General features: G+C 37.5%; 2 protein-coding genes and 1 long non-coding RNA gene across 15 annotated transcripts in view; 1 reads left to right on the top strand and 2 right to left on the bottom strand.

Annotated features, from left to right (window-relative positions):
• The window catches only part of LOC117433457 (homeobox protein Hox-B2a-like), a 4,195-nt gene extending 3,974 nt beyond the window's left edge, over positions 1–221 (bottom strand). The window contains exon 1 of the mRNA XM_034055736.3: positions 1–221. This exon is cut by the window's left edge and continues 1,819 nt beyond it. The gene's annotated coding sequence lies outside the window, so the exon portion shown is untranslated.
• LOC131704954 (uncharacterized) overlaps positions 1–2,586 on the top strand; it is a 4,020-nt gene extending 1,434 nt beyond the window's left edge. The window contains exon 2 of the long non-coding RNA XR_009310069.1: positions 1,384–2,586. This is a non-coding gene — a long non-coding RNA (uncharacterized LOC131704954). The remainder of the gene's footprint in view (positions 1–1,383) is intronic.
• Positions 1,615–17,500, bottom strand: part of LOC117433455 (homeobox protein Hox-B3a-like) — a 58,616-nt gene continuing 42,730 nt past the window's right edge. For 4 of the 13 annotated variants that reach the window (XM_059006667.1, XM_059006670.1, XM_059006668.1 and 1 more), the window contains 3 exons: positions 11,445–11,511; positions 4,328–4,898; positions 1,615–3,812 (listed from right to left, as the gene is read on the bottom strand). In XM_059006667.1, coding sequence (XP_058862650.1) covers positions 3,034–3,812; positions 4,328–4,781 — 1,233 coding nt within the window. In that variant the 5' untranslated portion in view covers positions 4,782–4,898; positions 11,445–11,511 and the 3' untranslated portion in view covers positions 1,615–3,033. Of the gene's footprint in view, positions 3,813–4,327; positions 4,899–8,019; positions 9,131–11,444; positions 11,512–12,282; positions 12,484–12,512; positions 13,044–13,234; positions 13,307–17,022 lie in introns of those variants that run through there. The other 9 variants (XM_059006673.1, XM_059006674.1, XM_034055734.3 and 6 more) reach the window with 7 other exon arrangements.

The following is a 17,500-nucleotide window of genomic DNA, read 5'->3' as shown; positions in this document are numbered from 1 at the left end:
TAAAAAAAAAACTCGAAGCTGCAAATCCCCCGTGTTTTATACTTATTTTTAAGTAGTAGTGTTTAAGTCTTTTGAACCTTTCGTTTTTGTTGCACCCGTTAAATGTGTAGGAAGTAAATTCAATTCGTGCATTGAATCTGTGTGGGTGTGCAAAGTATTTAAAGAGAAACGCAAAGTGAAAAACAAGCTGACTTTGTATTAGAAGATTCAAGTCACAGCAAGAAGGAGCTGGCGTTATTTATTTTATTTTTTTGTACTGGGATATATATATATATATATATATATATATGTGTGTGTGTGTGTGTGTTTCTGGGAATATTTTGAGACCCTACTGGTAAAGTCATTAGAGATGCACGTGAAATTATTTTGAATTATTTTAAATGCTTCTCAGATTTAATGTCAATCGAGGATTGCCATCCTCATTTAAAAGGCTGTAATAAATATTTTTAAAATAAACGTTTTATAGACCTTATATGAAACAATATCGATGTTTATAATTTTGGTATTTGATATTAAAAGAAAATCCGTTTTTTTTTTTTTTAGTATTGTGACTTTTTTTTAACTAATGTAACTAATTAGAAACAAAGTACTAAGTGATGTAAGTTTAAAAGTGTAGCAATCAATTTGAGATTTGAGAAAACTGAGGGGAATGCATGGTATTGGATATGCTACTGGATATACTCTTTTTAATGGTGTTATGGGAGCTACCTTCAGTTTTAACGTTCAGCAGGGGTATGGCCTGACACGGTGGTAAAACGAGTCGAACAGTGTGGCGCCGAGTACTTTAGTCATAAATTACATCATCCAGAAAATTGTATTCGAGGAAGCCTTTGAGCGCTGTGACTTGATCCCTCGCACATTGTATGCTCGTGTAGCTCTTAAATGTTACTTTCACATATTTTGTATTGATGATAAACACGCTGGTGAGCAGCAGGACGTTTAATGGTGTGTGTGTGTGTGTGTGTGTGTGTGTGTGTGTGTGTGTGTTTTAATCCACTTTTTTTAACCTGAATGATATGATTTTACTTTTGATCTAAGCCAGCAAGTTTAAAAAAATAAATAAATTGTAATTCTCAAATGCAAGCAGCACTTTAAAAGTGGAACTGCCCTCCATCCCCATTCCATAGATTTTCTTTTTATAAAAGATATATAGAATGGGTTATGTAAGTTCACACATTTTTGAACGGGTTAGTCAGATCATATAAATCACAGACATGCTAACAAGCACAGTAAAGAACTGGACCACTTTATACTGCTGTATGCTTTTTATAAAAGGGTCATATATTTAGTCAAACGTGCATATATGCGCACATATTACTACGCGGACGTCTACACTCGAAATATGCTTCACTAATGAATGTCTGTCCTTTGTTTGCTTTCTAGATCCGGTTCTTTATTTGGTTTGGCAACACGTGACTCTCATCACCCAAGATTCCAATTCCTCCATGTTTGTGCGAATCTGAGTGTAGTTAAATGGCACGAAGATATACAGAGCGCATGCTAGAGGAAAGCACTGTGTGTGTGTGTGTGTGTGTGTGTGTGTGTGTGTGTGTGTGTGAGAGAGAGAGAGAGAGAGAGAGAGAGAGAGAGAGAGAGAGATACATGCAGACAAGATAGAACTCAATAACATAGATTTATTTCAAGAATTGTTCAACAGACAACTCTTTAGCAATGGAAAAAAACTACAAATAACAAGGAAGGTTCTCAAAATGATTTTTTTTAGCTATACTAATTTATGACTATGCAGTAACAGTCTGATTCCGTCCTCATGCCTTCAGTATAAATCATTACATTGTTAATATGTACAAGGATAACATAAAATTACTGTTCTGCCTAGATTACAATAACATGAACACAACGTCTTTTTTTAATAACAGGTAAATACTAAAAAAAAAAATACATTTTTTATCGATATAAATACATAATGTGTGGGATAAATAATACAAAAAAAAAGAAAATATTTTAAAACTGGCTATAACGAATAAATATATATTTATGGATGCTCACTAGAACACACGTACTGAAAGACGCCCACGATTGGTGCTGATTGGACGTCTTTCGTATGAAAGATTACTTGTTTCACCCATTTAAAATGTAAACTCTAAGTGCAACAAAATATGCCCCAGACCAGAACGCATTAGCAAATACCAAAATGTCTTCGCTTCTGCTTAATTTCCAGGACATAGAATTTGTTCAAATATACCCTGTTTTCACGTCAAGTCAAGAGAACATAAAAAATGTGGGCTGTTAGCATTAGCGTTGCCTAATGCAAGTGAACCCTAAAAATTGTTTGAGAAAGAACAAACTCCACACTATATAGAAAGAGGCAATGCAGGAGACCGTGTTCTTTGCCCACAAGTCTAACACACGGAGCTGAAGACTTTGAATGTAAACTTATAAATAATAAGTCCCCTTTTTAAAAAAAGAAAACAACAAAAAAGGGAGTTAAGTTGCTAAACTTGGATATTAAACCTATTGGAGAAACGGGGCGACGATTCCGTAACGACAAGCAACTTTTGTCAGGTACGTAATTAGTAAAAAAAAAAAAAATAAATAAATAAAAATGAAATAAAAGTATCGTGGCAATTGATTAGTGGAGAGGATGGCGTAATAAAAGAGGTAATGTGAAAAGGAAAGCAAAACAAGTACCCAGTGGTTTTTGTTCTTTGATTTTTTTTTCTTGTAGTTTTGTTCGTGAGGCCAGTTTTACCTGCAAACCTGTTTTTCACAGAATGTATGGATTGTATTTGAATGCGTTATGTAAAGCGTGTCCAAAATCACGTTAAAACACAAAGTGCTCGTAAGACGACTCAATTTCTAGCAAAATAATGTAAATCCTGGATTTGCAGAACCCCTTTCCAAAACACATGTGCTGAAGCTTAACCAGTCGGATATTATACACAATGCTAAACACTGTGTTGTCTCTGAGTGTGTTTGTGTGTGTGTGTGTTTGGACAACAATGACAAAACCCACTGGGTAACGTGCTGTCCCGTTGCAGCGTCCCTGTTTGTCGTGTTTAGATGTCAAACCTGCTACAGATGCGTTAACTTGGGCGCTTCCTGGATTCTACCCTGAGAAGAATGATGCGCCGGAAGTTCTGTGTACGTAGGGTGAGGATCACATAGTCCGTGGTGTTGGGTAGCTGGCATCTGCGGGCCATCGTTGTAGTCCATATTGTTAGACTGGTGATGGGACAGGTGATTCAAACCATACAGAGATGGGCCAGAGGCCGGCATAGAATCCACATAGTTTCCTCCAACGTACACGGGGCTCCCTTGCATGCTGGGAGTCCCGTATCCGCCGCCGTTACCCTGTAAACCGTGGGGGTCATACTCTGGCGCAGTGTTGCTATATTTGTGCTGGGCAGAGCAGCTTTTCATTGGGGTTTGATAGGCCGTCGACATCGCGTAGGCGTTCTGGTGAGGTTTGTTGAAAGGCGGCGGGGAAGGAGCGTCGTAGCTGCTGCTCATCGGGTGCATGGGGTTCATGAAACCTGCCGAGGACTGCATGGACAGGGGCGGGCTGCCTGTAGGGGACGGCCCGCCAGAGGAGGACCCCAGCCCTTTCAATTTCTGGTCTTTTTTGTACTTCATTCTGCGGTTCTGGAACCATATCTTGATTTGCCGTTCGCTGAGGTTCAACAGGTTCGCCATTTCCACCCGCCGCGGCCGGCACAGGTACCGGTTGAAATGAAACTCCTTCTCGAGCTCCACCAGCTGCGCGCTCGTATAGGCCGTGCGCGCTCTCTTGGAGGCAGAAGAACCTGGGGGGCTTTTATCCCCTCCGCCGCCGCTGCCGCCGCAGCTTTCCGCTGGGTCGAAAATGAAATAAAAGATAATTACTACATGCAGAAATTGAATGCATCGTTTTCTTAATAAACCCAGGGAGCAGGCACAGAAGCGTAACCCCGTTTATATTAGTCGTCATATGCACTTCATAACACAAGCATTTATTAAGAGCTCCCCGCTACGTCTGTGACCACGATCATGTAAATTGTATTACTCGACTTACAGCCAATACCGTGTTTCATAATTGATTGATTTTTTAATAAATACAGGTAATCGACTTAGGCCTATTGCGAGAAGGGGAGGAATATTTAATAATAATAATAATAATAATAATAATAATAATAATAATAATAATAATAATAATAATAATAATAACAACAACAGATATTTGAGTTATGAGTTATACGTTATGAGTCAACTTCTCGAACTCCATAGACTTCACACAAATGATTTCTTAAAAATTAAAATAGAAAATCGTGACCGAATGGGGATATAGCCTGACAATTTATCAAATATGTAATCTACATATATGTAATACCTGTGCTTGGGGAGCTGTTTTTCTGTTTTGAGTTTTGCCTCGACTCTTTCATCCAAGGGAATATCTGTTTGGTTAAAGTAGGGTTGGGTGGGAGGGAGGAGGAGGAGGAGGATGACTTTGATGAAGCGCTTTTGCTGCCGGGCTGCTTAGCCACGCCGCCGCTGTTGGACGCGCTGTTGTCAGGGTTCTGTGGCGGTGACACAGGAGGGGGGCGGTGGTGCTCAGATGGCAAACTGGGGCGCATGCAGCTTCCATTCGGGTCTTTAGACTTAGCGTGTTGCTGGGTGCTGTTGCCAAGCGACTGGAGCGAACACGCGGACCTCTGGTAGTCCGCCTCGAGGTGGGCCGAAGACTGATAATGCGGCTGGGGGGCCTCATAACCGAAGCCGTTGGCCCCTTGATAAGAGTAGCCCCCGAATAACGTCGAGTTGTCGTAGTAGGTAGTTTTCTGCATCTCTGTGCTTCCCAGACTGTGTTTCACCGGCTACCAGGGTCCTGACGACCTTCTGGAAGAACATTGGCACCGGGGGTCACGTGACAGTCTCTTTCCAACGGCCTCTTGCAAGCGGATCTGAAAGGTTAGGAGAAGCACATTGTAACAGAGGACCCCGGGCACCGCTCCATCTTCCGCCAGTGAAAAGCACATGACATGAATGGGTCTCTCTGCACAACCCTGTATGCAGATGCTATGCTTACAACCTTTTGGGACGGTTGTACCCTAACTATCACATTAAAAAAAATCTATCTATGTTTTTTTATTGTATTTGTTTGGGTAGCAATGTGTGCGCGCGCGCACACACACACACACACACACACACACACACACACACAGTCATTTTTATTATATATATATATATATATATATATATATATATATATATATATATATATATATATATATATATATATATATATATGCATTTTCTGGTTACATCGCTAGCAATAGTACAATAAGGCTGTCTCGTTTGCAATGTATTTACTGTTTATAAGATATCTCCATAGTATAACTTTTTTAATTAAGTATCTGTATTTTGCGTTTTGCTGAATCATATTCATTGCATAATGAAAAAGCACTAATTTCGTATTTATATGTCCTTTTGTACAAATAAATGTTTTATTAAAGCAATGTTTGGGTGTTTAATTGTCTATCCGACTTACGAAACACAGAGTTTTCATTGTATATAGGTATACTGTCCTTATGCATGTGAAACGGTATTTTTAACAGACTGAACCATGCATTTCTTAAGCAATTGCAATTCAATACATTTGTACGCGATCAAAGTAACACCGAAAAAAGAATGGAATAAAATGCCTTTTGCCATATTTCTACGTTCATTGATTTAATTTAATAAATACATTTGGAAAGATTCAGCGTGTGCTGTTATCATTAAAAAAAATAAAAATAAAATCAAGCAATCTGTTACTGCAATACCTGCTTAAATGTCACCTATACCTACACATTTAACCTCGAGGCTATCTTTCTTTCTTTCTTTCTTTCTTTCTTTCTTTCTTTCTTTCTTTCTTTCTGTTTTCTCTTTCTTTCTCTGGTTACAAAATGATGGATTTGTGAAACAGTTAAAACCAGCAAAACCGTCGTTTTAGCCTCTTCTGACCACGGTTTGAACTTTGTTTGGTATCTCAAGCAAAATGAGAGCGCATAATAGACAGTCCTGGACAGAAGTGCGTAATGTGATGTATGAGCCGGTCAGACGGGCACAAAGCCGATATTTTAAAAGCTTTAGGCTTCCAATTTAGGCAGTGCGCAGCGCCGGAGACATATGGAAATAAAATGGAGGCACAGAAAATCACCCAGGCACCTGGTATTCCATTTTTGTTAGCCTGATATCCGTAAGCTGTGTATAAAAATAAAGCTTCAAATTTGACATTTCTGGGCCTGTGGGAAGTAAGTCTAAACAGCTGGGAAAAAGAAAAAAAAATCAAAGACCATTGCCTTGTTGTTAAAAGATGCAACAGAGACAGAAATAAGCAATGCACCATTCCCTGGCCTATATATATATATATATATATATATATATATATATATATATATATATATATATATATATATATATATATATATATAATAACGTTTGTAAACACAGAACTATGCACAACTCTTTGCATGCGTTTTCAGAATCGCAATACTACACCGATTAGCCAAAAAAAAAATACACATGCGTCAGCCATCCCAAGCAGGTGTTAGCTGTATTTGTTGAGCAGTTTTAGATAAAAATCGTGTGTCCGAAATAATAGTCTATATGAGCAAAAGACAGACGACATGGTGAAAAGTTAAACTAATAATAATAATAATTAAACAAAAACAAAATGTATGTTGTATGTTGCAAGTCTTAGATACACGAATCCACGTGTTTATCTGTTTCTCCAGAATATTATTCAATTTTCAATATAAAGAAAGATAATATTAACAAATGCAATGCTAGCTATTGGATGTTGTATGTTTTATTCACGCTGTGAATGTCCATGCCTACATAAGGATATTGCATTTTTTTAAGTTTACCAACATAACAAAGCATGCATACGTGTATAATAATAATAATAATAATAATAATAATAATAATAATAATAATAATAATTTACAATGGTGCCTTTCTTTTTGTGAAATATGGTTTATAGTCTTCTAAGGGTTTAACAAAGAAAGAAAAAACAGAATTCTAGAGATAATCTTCAATACAATAAGAATACGTCGTGTACAATGGAAAGATAATAGTAAAAAAGGCAGGGCTTTGTTTGACAACACGGCATGCTCAAGCCTTTATAAAATATGAAGAAAAAAAAAACAGGAGCAAGGGTCTCTTGGTAATGCTTGCATTAAAACAATGTGAGGTAAGTTCCAGCTTTGCTAGATCACCTCTCAACACGTCACGAATGTCGCTCATTTATCTTCCCCCCTAAGACGGACCGGTCCTAATTATTTACTCCAAGGAATTCTTTAGAAAACTCGGAAGGAATAATTAATATGAAATGTTATTGCAATTAACCCGGAACACTCTGTTAAGGGTTTAATTTACGATATAAAGAAAGAAAGCGGTTCACTTCAAATGTATAACGCGACTAAACAAGTACACAGCCGCAATGCACACCATAATAATAATAATAATAATAATAATAATAATAATAATAATAATAATAATAATAATAATAATAATACTGTCAACTCTACAGACATATGGGTAATTTGATTATTGTAATCGGATCGCAGGTCATAAATAACATATTGCTTTTAGACCTAACAAAAGAATAACTCAATAATAATATTAGGAAGGACAATAATAATAAATCTAACTCTTCTATACCGGTACCTCCATTTTCAAAACAGAATACGGTCTACCTAGAATGGAACAACCGTTATATACCAGCTCGATTACGTATTGCTAGAATCCAGCAGTTCTTCCCTGGGTTGTGCAGAGATATTATGCGTGCGAAAAAACAAACTTCCAAAAAATAACAGATCCCCCCGCCCCCCCCCCCCCCTGCTTCAAAAAATAAATAAAAGAGTAAATGAAAAGCAGTCGAATGGAGCAGCAAAAGAAAAAAAGAGGACATGTAGCGTGGAAGGAAGCTTTAAGCTTTGTGAACTCTTCTTGAACCGAGATTGGAGTCATATGGTCATAAATCACGAAGGCATTCGCTCCGCCATTCACAAACTGATAGCCTATTTGAGTCGAGCTTACCTTAGCCTCTGACGAGGAAAGCAGCGCAGGCAGGCATAATATATGTTCACATCCAGCTTCGCTACAATCAATAAGCGAGACTTGTTCCCGTCTTTAAGGAATACAAAAAAAACATATCTCCGATGTGCATGCAAAGGCACAGCCAGCACTCCCCCGGCCGCTAACTCTTTATACATTCGCTCTGTTCGGAAAGCGGTGGCGCTGTAGCTCGTAGGATTCCGTGGAAAGCTCGGGGTTTGGAATGGACAAACCCTGGTATACCGACTGCCCTGTAAACTGGTACGCCCTATTCACTGATAACAATGGCCTCAGTATTCCCCCTTAACAGCGCTGCTATCGTGCGCTGTGTCGTTTTGTCATCTTTATTATTATTATTATTATTATTATTATTATTATTATTATTATTATTATTATTATTATGACCACCATTTCCGGTTTTCTTTTAACGTCATTGCGCTGTTTCTTTTAAAATAAAGGTCTGCTTCTTTAGAGCCGGGCAGGCAAGTCTACGTGTGTTAATAATCCTCTTTATACACAGGCAGCGTCACCGCTGAAAAATTATGCTGATTACAGAAGTGTTGGACACAGGGCCTCTATACACGAGAGAAAGAAAGGATCGCTTTTTAAATGCACGTGTTTAACAATTAGGTGTCGATCTATTTTGATAGGATTGTGTTACCGCAGGAAAGTCTTAGCTTCCCTCCGCTTCTCATCCTTATGCGGAGCAGACAGCTTTACAAAAAAAAAAAAACTGCATCGAATCCCAGCACACCCTATCTGTGCAGTTTAAACTCAACCCCTCTGCGACTAACAATTAATGCACGAGCAGAGGGGGGTGGAAACACAGACAGTAAGCGGAGGGTTTCTTATTAAAATAAAGGCGGGATGTGAAGAACAAAAACACGTGTTATATTTCACAGGACCAAACAAGTCGGCGCAACACTCCTTTAAAAAAAAGAAAAAAACTTTGATAGCAAGCTTGTGTTGCGTGCCTTTTTTCTTTCTCGTACAATCACACCAGAGGTGTAAACGACGATACATTTGCACATCAGAGATGAAAAGAAAGAGGCAAGGAAAGGAATAGCTAAGGAGAGCACGAAGGTGTTTATATATATATATATATATATATAACAACGGGTTTTTATCCTCTCTCTCTCTCTCTCTCTCTCTCTCTATTATTCAAAACACCGATGTCGTTTACGGCTACGTAAGATTTATGACTTAAAGCGCGCACACACACACACACACACACACACACACATACACACACACACACACACACACACACACGGCATCTATAAACAGCAACTTTAGAAAGGGTTTCGTGTAGGTACTTGAATAGAAAAGGACTTGAGCGGGCGTAGGAGGACTCCTGAGAAGAAATCGAGGTGTCGGCAACTTGTTCCCCCCTTTCTTTTACAGTATTGTTTCAGATTTTGCAAACTATGGCTATTTTATATATATATATATATATATATATATATATATATATATATATATATATATATATATATATATATATATATATATATATATATATATATATATATATATATATATATATATATACTTTCACCCACCCACCCCACACGAAAATATCTAATTTACCAAAGCAAGAAGATTTGAACCGTGATACGGAAGAGGATTCTGAGGAGGTATATTGTGGCTGGGTCTTCTAGTCTGGATTATTAGGTGATAATTCGCCTGTTGCCTACGCATTATAGGGGACTGATTTTTTTTTTTTTTTCAAGCCTGACTTCTCTTCTTTTATTATCTTATTTCAAGCAGGCCATGCTTTCGGACGAGCAGTAACGCTTTTCAGGTGTGTGTGTGTGTGTGTGTGTGTGTGTGTGTGTGTGTGTGTGTGTGTGTGTATGTGTGTGTGTGTTTTTTTAACACTGGACGGAGAGGAAGCAATTCATCGAGGTGTTATTTGAACCAGTTGTTCGGACATAACATTTAGGAGTCCACGTGAAAAAAAAAGCCTTTGATATTTATTTATGTGTGTGTTTATTTATTATAAGAGCAATAGTTAATAATAGTTTATGTATTATCATCGCATTCCTTGCTATCGTTATATATGTGTTCAGAGCAGGCAATGGACTCGTTGTACGTGTTAACTGCATAATTTATTATGTCTGTATAATATATATATATATATATATATATATATATATATATATATATATATATATATATAGATAGATAGATAGATAGATAGATAGATAGATAGATAGATAGATAGATAGATAGATAGATAGATAGATGAAATAAGGAAATTAAACATGCAACATATTTTAAACACATGTGCTTATTGGAATTGTCTAACCCTTTAGACTACAATAACTGTGTTTCATACTAAAATGTGTTTAAAATCTGTGGAGTACAAGGTGTGGGTTTCATTATTAAACACTTCACTTAGAGAGACCCTGGTGTATCTGACAGTGTAAAATATCAACAACCACCGCAGCAGTACGCTACTTCTTGAAAAGCTGACTAATGGTCGCCTTTCTTTATCTTTCCAAGAAATCACAGGGCTATGTGTTACATATCTGTCAGGGTGGATTACGAACATTAAGAAACAGCTGAAGTATGTAGACAACGTTCTACACCCGCACCCTCCTCTGTAGAACCGTGAGCGTCGCTAGCATGGAGAGTTTGCCTTGATAAGCACAAGATCTTTATTAAAAATATAAAACGTGTGATGTATTAACATAGCTTACCAACAGCACACCAAGCAGGGTGGGTATAGTAATGCAACGAATTGCAGAGAGATAACGTGTTTTCTTTTTTGTTTGTTTGTTTTTCTCTAATTAGTGTATTTAAAACACCGTATGGAAAAGGCATGCGGTTTCAAAGGCGATTTATTCAGATTCAGTCGGATTTTTTTTATTTATTTATTTTCAAATTAGATTGATGTGAAAAATCAGTTTATGATATTCACTTTCGTTGACTCCAAATAAAAGATTTTGGAAAATCTTACCATTTTAGTGTGCTATTGTGCTATTGCTAGCGTCTCTGTTTACCAATCCACAGCTAACCACTAATTTATTTTACATAAATGTAATAATACATTCTAAAAATACACTTTTAATAATTATAGAATGAACTATTGATTGATATAGATAGATAGATAGATAGATAGATATATAGATAGATAGATAGATAGATAGATAGATAGATAGATAGATAGATAGATAGATAGATAGATAGATAGATAGACAGATAGATCCTATACATTCAAAACAAACGGTTGTAGATTACTAGAAAACACACAGGCACCAATAAACACACAATATCAACAGCAACAGCTCCAGCATTAAATTTATACACAGCCTCATCAACTGCTTCCGTTGAATACTCCATATTGCCAAGTAAATTAATATAGATCGACTATTATTTATTAGGAATACTGGTGAACTTACCGAATCTGTGTCGTGTGTCACCACAAGATCTTAAAAAACAATAACTTGTCTTGATGGGAGGGTGAAACTGAAAAAAAAAACAACATGTGAGATTCGATCAAAGCAGTCGCCAGAAATCGAATATGGAACTCACGACCTGGTTTAAGAAATCGAATATGGAACTCACGACCTGGTGTAAGAAATCGAATATGGAACTCACGACCTCGTGTAAGAAATCGAATATGGAACTCACGACCTGGCGTAAGAAATCGACGTTCTGTGCTATAGAATCACAGAGGTGAAATGCAGCAGTGACAAGCATCGTGTAGTTGAATTAATCTCAAAATTACAGGCCTAAAGAGAGTTTTTGTGCTTGTATCTGTGTAATAGAGTGTTCGGGTACATATATAGAAAAGGGGTCAAACTGAAAACAAATGGTTATTTGAAAATAAGTGTGAGCTTGTTTTTTTTTTTATTTTCCTCTAAAAATGCACAAATTCTGTAACCATGAATGCAATGATATTGGGTACACTTCTCTCATCCTGTTTTCCTTCTCTTATCAAATCAACGTTTACAGAACATGTATATATATAGTCATCGCTACTCGAATAGCACGCCATACAAACGAAATAAAAAAGACTGCAAAGACAACGTTAGCAGAAGAAACGAAATTAAACATATGAATGAATACCCCCCCCCCCCCCTCCTCCCCCCCAAAAACCCAGTATGTCTATGTCGAATGAAACGCCGCCGGTTTAGGTACAGCTTGCGATTCTGTACACGGGTACTAATATAAACCCGTGTTTAACAAGAACAAACGCGGGTTGTAAATATAATACAATATAATAAAATTAAATACCACATGCCCGTTTTCACAGTACATCCCAAAAGCAAAATAAAAATGTTCTGAAACACCCCTTTGCTTAGCTAGTGACAAGATCTTCATTAAATAAATCACACATAAGACGTCTGACCTTTCGAAATGTGCGACCAATTGCACTGTAACATTATTTATTACAGTCCCACACTGTCTGTCTCGCGCACACACGCGCACACAGACCAGGATTGCCCCCCCCCCCCCCTTCTTACCTCGTATATATTCCCTTTGCAGATTTTAAATAAAGATAACCATGCAAACGATTCAAACGGTGCTTGACGGGATAAGTTACCTATAAACTATACCGCAGTGTGCTTTCAGTGGTGCACGTTTGGCACAAAGAGGAGGGGAGAGCAATATGCAAACGACTGACCGGCTAATTTTAATTTAAAAAAAAAAAAAACATGAACAAAAGAGGCGTTCGGTTATTTAAAAGTCTTCGATGCAAAAACTAAACAGCCATGTCAAATCCCAAATATTACACAGCTGATGTGGTTATGATATAAGGATAGAACGAATCACTATTTGCTAAGCACATTTATTGAAAGAGTCACACAAAGAGCTCATGCATAATGGATCATTTTAGGTGTTAATATATTATGTTGTGCTTTCCATATTTCGTTATGGAAAATTATAATAATACTTTTTCAGGTTATATTAAACGTGCTCACAGATTAAAAAACAAATGCGTTCTCCCTAACTTTCTAAGATTTCCTATTATGTCAAATGCCACACACACACACACACACACACACACACACACACACACACACACACACACACAGCGTTCTTCCCTTTTTTAAAATTTTGGCGCTTTTTAAAAATAAATTAAGTAAAAAAAAAAAGAATTAGAAAAAGTATGTAGTGTCTTTTTAGTTCACAGATTAGAAGTCTTTTTTTCAAACGACCTTTGTGAAGCAGAGCAATAACTCACCAGGTTAATGATCAATCAGCGAAATTACTTTGAACTGCTTCCAAATATACATGTATATTTATAAGATAGATAAATATATGTATACACATTATATATATATATATATATATATATATATATATATATATATATATATATATATATATATATATATATATATATATATATATATGTGAAATAAAAATCGCAGTTCTATCCCAGGTTTTCAAGGCACCCACATAGACACTTCCTCGAAGTCTTTGGTCTCCAGAAGGCTGCCCTCATCACATTAGTGGTGGGTATTATTTTTAAAACCACGCAGTTGTTATTAACTAGCGTTAGAGGCCGGGTGATCACGGCTCTGGCGACGAGAAGGCCGGCTCCATCCAAAAGCCAAAATAATGCTTTGAATTATGCGCTCACGTGATCTGCATACGTCAACATATGCTCGTTTAAAGGGAATTCTTAAAATGAAACAGTTTTTTCCCCCTCTCTTTTTTTTTAACTTTTCTCCTCCCCTCCTTTTTTGAGTTAGTCAAAAACTTTCAGAGTATGCGCATTCCTGGACCGTTTTGTTGGTTTTTTTTCTTTGCATTTGTTTCTGCTCCTCACAGCTCCGTGTTTTAGTGTGTTTTGTCCTGCAATGGTAAAGAAGTATCCAAATACAACTGATGATCTACTGAACTATATCAGAAGCGGTAGAAATCCTGATGGAAAATGTGATTCTTTTTTTTAAATCCTTTTTTCTCCTTCCTTTTCTTGCACGATTGAAGACTTTGCAACTACAGACTCCGGAGAAACAGAGAGAAAGAGGGAGAGGGAAGACAGAGAAAGAGAGAGAGAGAGAGAAAGAGAGAGAGAGCTGCGAGGTCGCTGGTAGTATTTGACTCTGATAACACCGAATCGGCACTTTTTTTTCTATTGAGCGCTACGCTGAAGCGGTGGGTTTGGTTTACACCCACGCTCCTGCCATTCCACTAAAGAACGCTGGATTACAATTCAAATCTACGTTTGCAGCCTTGCTGGTCCCGTCCTCCCCTCTATGCGATGCAACTTATCTTCCAATATCAACGTTGCTTTGGGCTAACTAGAGCTAAAAAAAAAAAAAAAAAGGAAATAATTGTAACACCAGTTCCAAATTAATTGAGTTAACCCAACCAGATCAGGCTATCTAATTGTACCCCTCCCACCCACCCCCACCCCGTCAAAAAATGTATTTGGTGTCACTGGTGTCAGTTGCTATCTGATAATGTGGACGACGAGGAGGAGACCTTAAAAATGATCCTTGAACACCAAAAATGAACTTTCCCGAGCTCTCTCTTGTAATGTAATTTTCAGGTAAAACGTGTTTGGAAGTCGCGCGCAGGACCAAGTGTGCTGGAATGTAGAACCTTTTTTTTTTGTTGTTTTTTTTTGTTTTTTTTTTCTCGATTGTGTCTCTGGTCCATCTGTACTCTAAAGCGCTTTGATCTCCCGGGATCATCTCTTCAGTAAAAGGCAGCTTTCCCATGCCACGCAGCGCCCGCGCTGGAAGACTGCTTTGGGTTAATCTTTAATTAGAGGAGCTGGAGACTTCGTGGTAATCTTTAACAGAACGTCAATGCCTCGAGTACATACAAAGAGGCCGATGAGCAACTCGGCGGTTTTAAGGTCAACCACCCTTCTGCTCCTTGCAATGGAAAAGTGCAGACACAAGAAAATATGATAAATAGAATACAATTATACTACTATTACTACTGAGAATGACCTGTCTATCTATCTATCTATCTATCTATCTATCTATCTATCTATCTATCTATCTATCTATCTATCTATCTATCTGTCTATCGATCCATCTATATCTATCTATCTATCTATCTATCTATCTATCTATCTATCTATCTATCTATCTATCTATTGATCTATCTATATCTATCTATCCAGCGATAGATAGATAGATAGATAGATAGATAGATAGATAGATAGATAGATAGATAGATAGATAGATAGATAGATAGATAGATAGATAGATAGATATCATGTGTACCAGACAGGTGTAATAAGTTATACAACTATTCAGAATATTTTTTTTTTTAAAAAAACAGAAAATAAACTGCTCAAACTGGAGAAGTATAAGCAACAATAATAATAATAATAATAATAATAATAATAATAATAATAATAATAATAATAATAATAAAATATATGGTGTATGCAAATAACCAGGAGCTGCCACAGTGAACACGCCAGCACGTCAGACATAATTCACTTCAGTTATTCTCTAGTCTTCGCCTCATGTTTGTGATTTATGATAAAATCAATTTAATTATAGCCACTTATAGCCGCAGTTTCCCCTCATCTTGCATTCCTAAACGCATAAACCGCTGGGTCAAAATTTCCATTTTTAGCTTGGGGCTACCAAAAAAAATGATTTGGATAGGGCTGAGGGAAATTTAATGCAAAGCAATTTTCTGCTAAAATCAGACGCCTGGGCGCAGGAGCGCAGCTCTCTGACAATGTATTGGCCTCGGGAAACGGAATGCAATTTGTAAAACTTTCCTTCAGCAAAGCACAGAACACTTGGAAGCCAAGAACTTCAGGAGTGCCAGCATTGCACTTTGAATCAGGTCCAAATCTACCCTATACTGTCTGTCACCCCTATCGGTGCATATACAATATGAAATATTAACTAGCCTGTAACAACAACAACAACAATAATAATAATAATAATAATAATAATAATAATAATAATAATAATAATAATAATAATAATAATAATAATAATAATAATAATAAAGAAACGTGGACAATGAAACATTTGTGCAATAATTCTACAGCAGCTTCGTTTCTCTAATGCAAGCCCTAATTGTATTCTTGTAGCTTGGAATATAGAATGCTTAATGCAAGCATGCAACAAGTTAAACACTTACAGCCTAAATAATAACCCTAATATATTATTTTTCTTCATATTCTTAAATCAGTGTCTAGCCATCACCTGCTTTTGCATCTATGCGCAAACACGAATATCTCTAAAATGATATTGTAAATAAAAAGCTGTATAACAACGCACAGTATAAATGGACAGCTAGGCTGCTGTTTTAAAAATAGTGAACACGCGTCTGTGGTTGTGGCACAGGGCTGCAGTTGAGTAGAGGCGCCCTCAATGGCATTGCTTTGCAGGTTTGTCTAATATTGGATGCACCCAGGGCTGTATTAAAGGTTAAACAAAAGCGCAAGGAAAAGAAAGACGGGATAGTGTTTGTGGAATTTCTTTCCCTAGGAGAAAAAAAAGGGCTTTATAATTAGGACCAGGCAGCGGGTAAACAATTTATTCTTCAGGTCATAAATCATGCTCCCAAGCGTCCTCTTTTTTACACCTAACCTTCAACATCCGATAGCAGTTCTTTTCAAAGTCTCCAAAAAGAAGTGTTACCTCGCCCACCAAATCTACACCTTATACCTGCACCCCCCCCCCATGAAAGGAACTCGACCAAATGAGGGTTAACATGCTGCCAAAACATTAAAAAAAAAAAAAAAAGGTTTGCACACTTTGAAACGTTTTCATGAAACAGGAGACACACAAGAGAGCGAGAGAGAGGGCCAGAGAGCGAGAGAGAGGGAGAAAGAGAGAGAAAAAGCCTGCCCTTTAACCTATTAGTTACCGATTGCAAGGCATCTGTCTTAATCTAGAGCGAGACAAAAAAAGAAGTAGACCCGCGGATGATCCTGCGCAGGTCAAACATCGGGCAATTAATTATATCTCTCAAATGGAATGTGGCGAGAATGCTGGAGCGCGGTGTGGAGCGCAGCCACTCTCCATGCTATCTTACCTGCTATTTGAAACTTCAATGGACCTCGAAACGGCGAGGCGAGGAGATTCTGTGTCGAAGCAATCAAGCCTAACAAATACAAACGTGCTTCTCTGTTTAATTACTCCACCCGAGCGGCCGGGACTGCCAGCAGTGTTCGGTGGATTGTGGTTATCTGAAGAATGAATGCATCGCTTGGCCCTCACTGGAGTTGTGAAGTTTTTGGAAGAGTTTGTGGGACAGCCTTGTTTTTTTTTTAAAAACCAAGGTCGTCATTCATTATTGATTTAGAAATGGATTTGGATTTTGTTAAACCGAATCGTGCACCCGATTGTCTGGACGTAATGGAAAGAAGACCAGAAACTAAATATGTTCTGTTAATCTTTACACTCCCCGGCGTTGAAAACTGACATTGATACCACGCTGTTAACACCAAAGTGTCTATGTTAAGATAACGTTCTAAGATTGCCAGCACGATTCTGCCAGTCCCACTCGAATC

The sequence above is a fragment of the Acipenser ruthenus genome, chromosome 33, assembly GCF_902713425.1.
Source record: "Acipenser ruthenus chromosome 33, fAciRut3.2 maternal haplotype, whole genome shotgun sequence".
Taxonomy (NCBI): Eukaryota; Metazoa; Chordata; class Actinopteri; order Acipenseriformes; family Acipenseridae; genus Acipenser; species Acipenser ruthenus.
The sequence above is the reverse complement of the archived record's forward strand: the minus strand, read 5'-3'. Positions and strand labels throughout refer to the sequence as shown.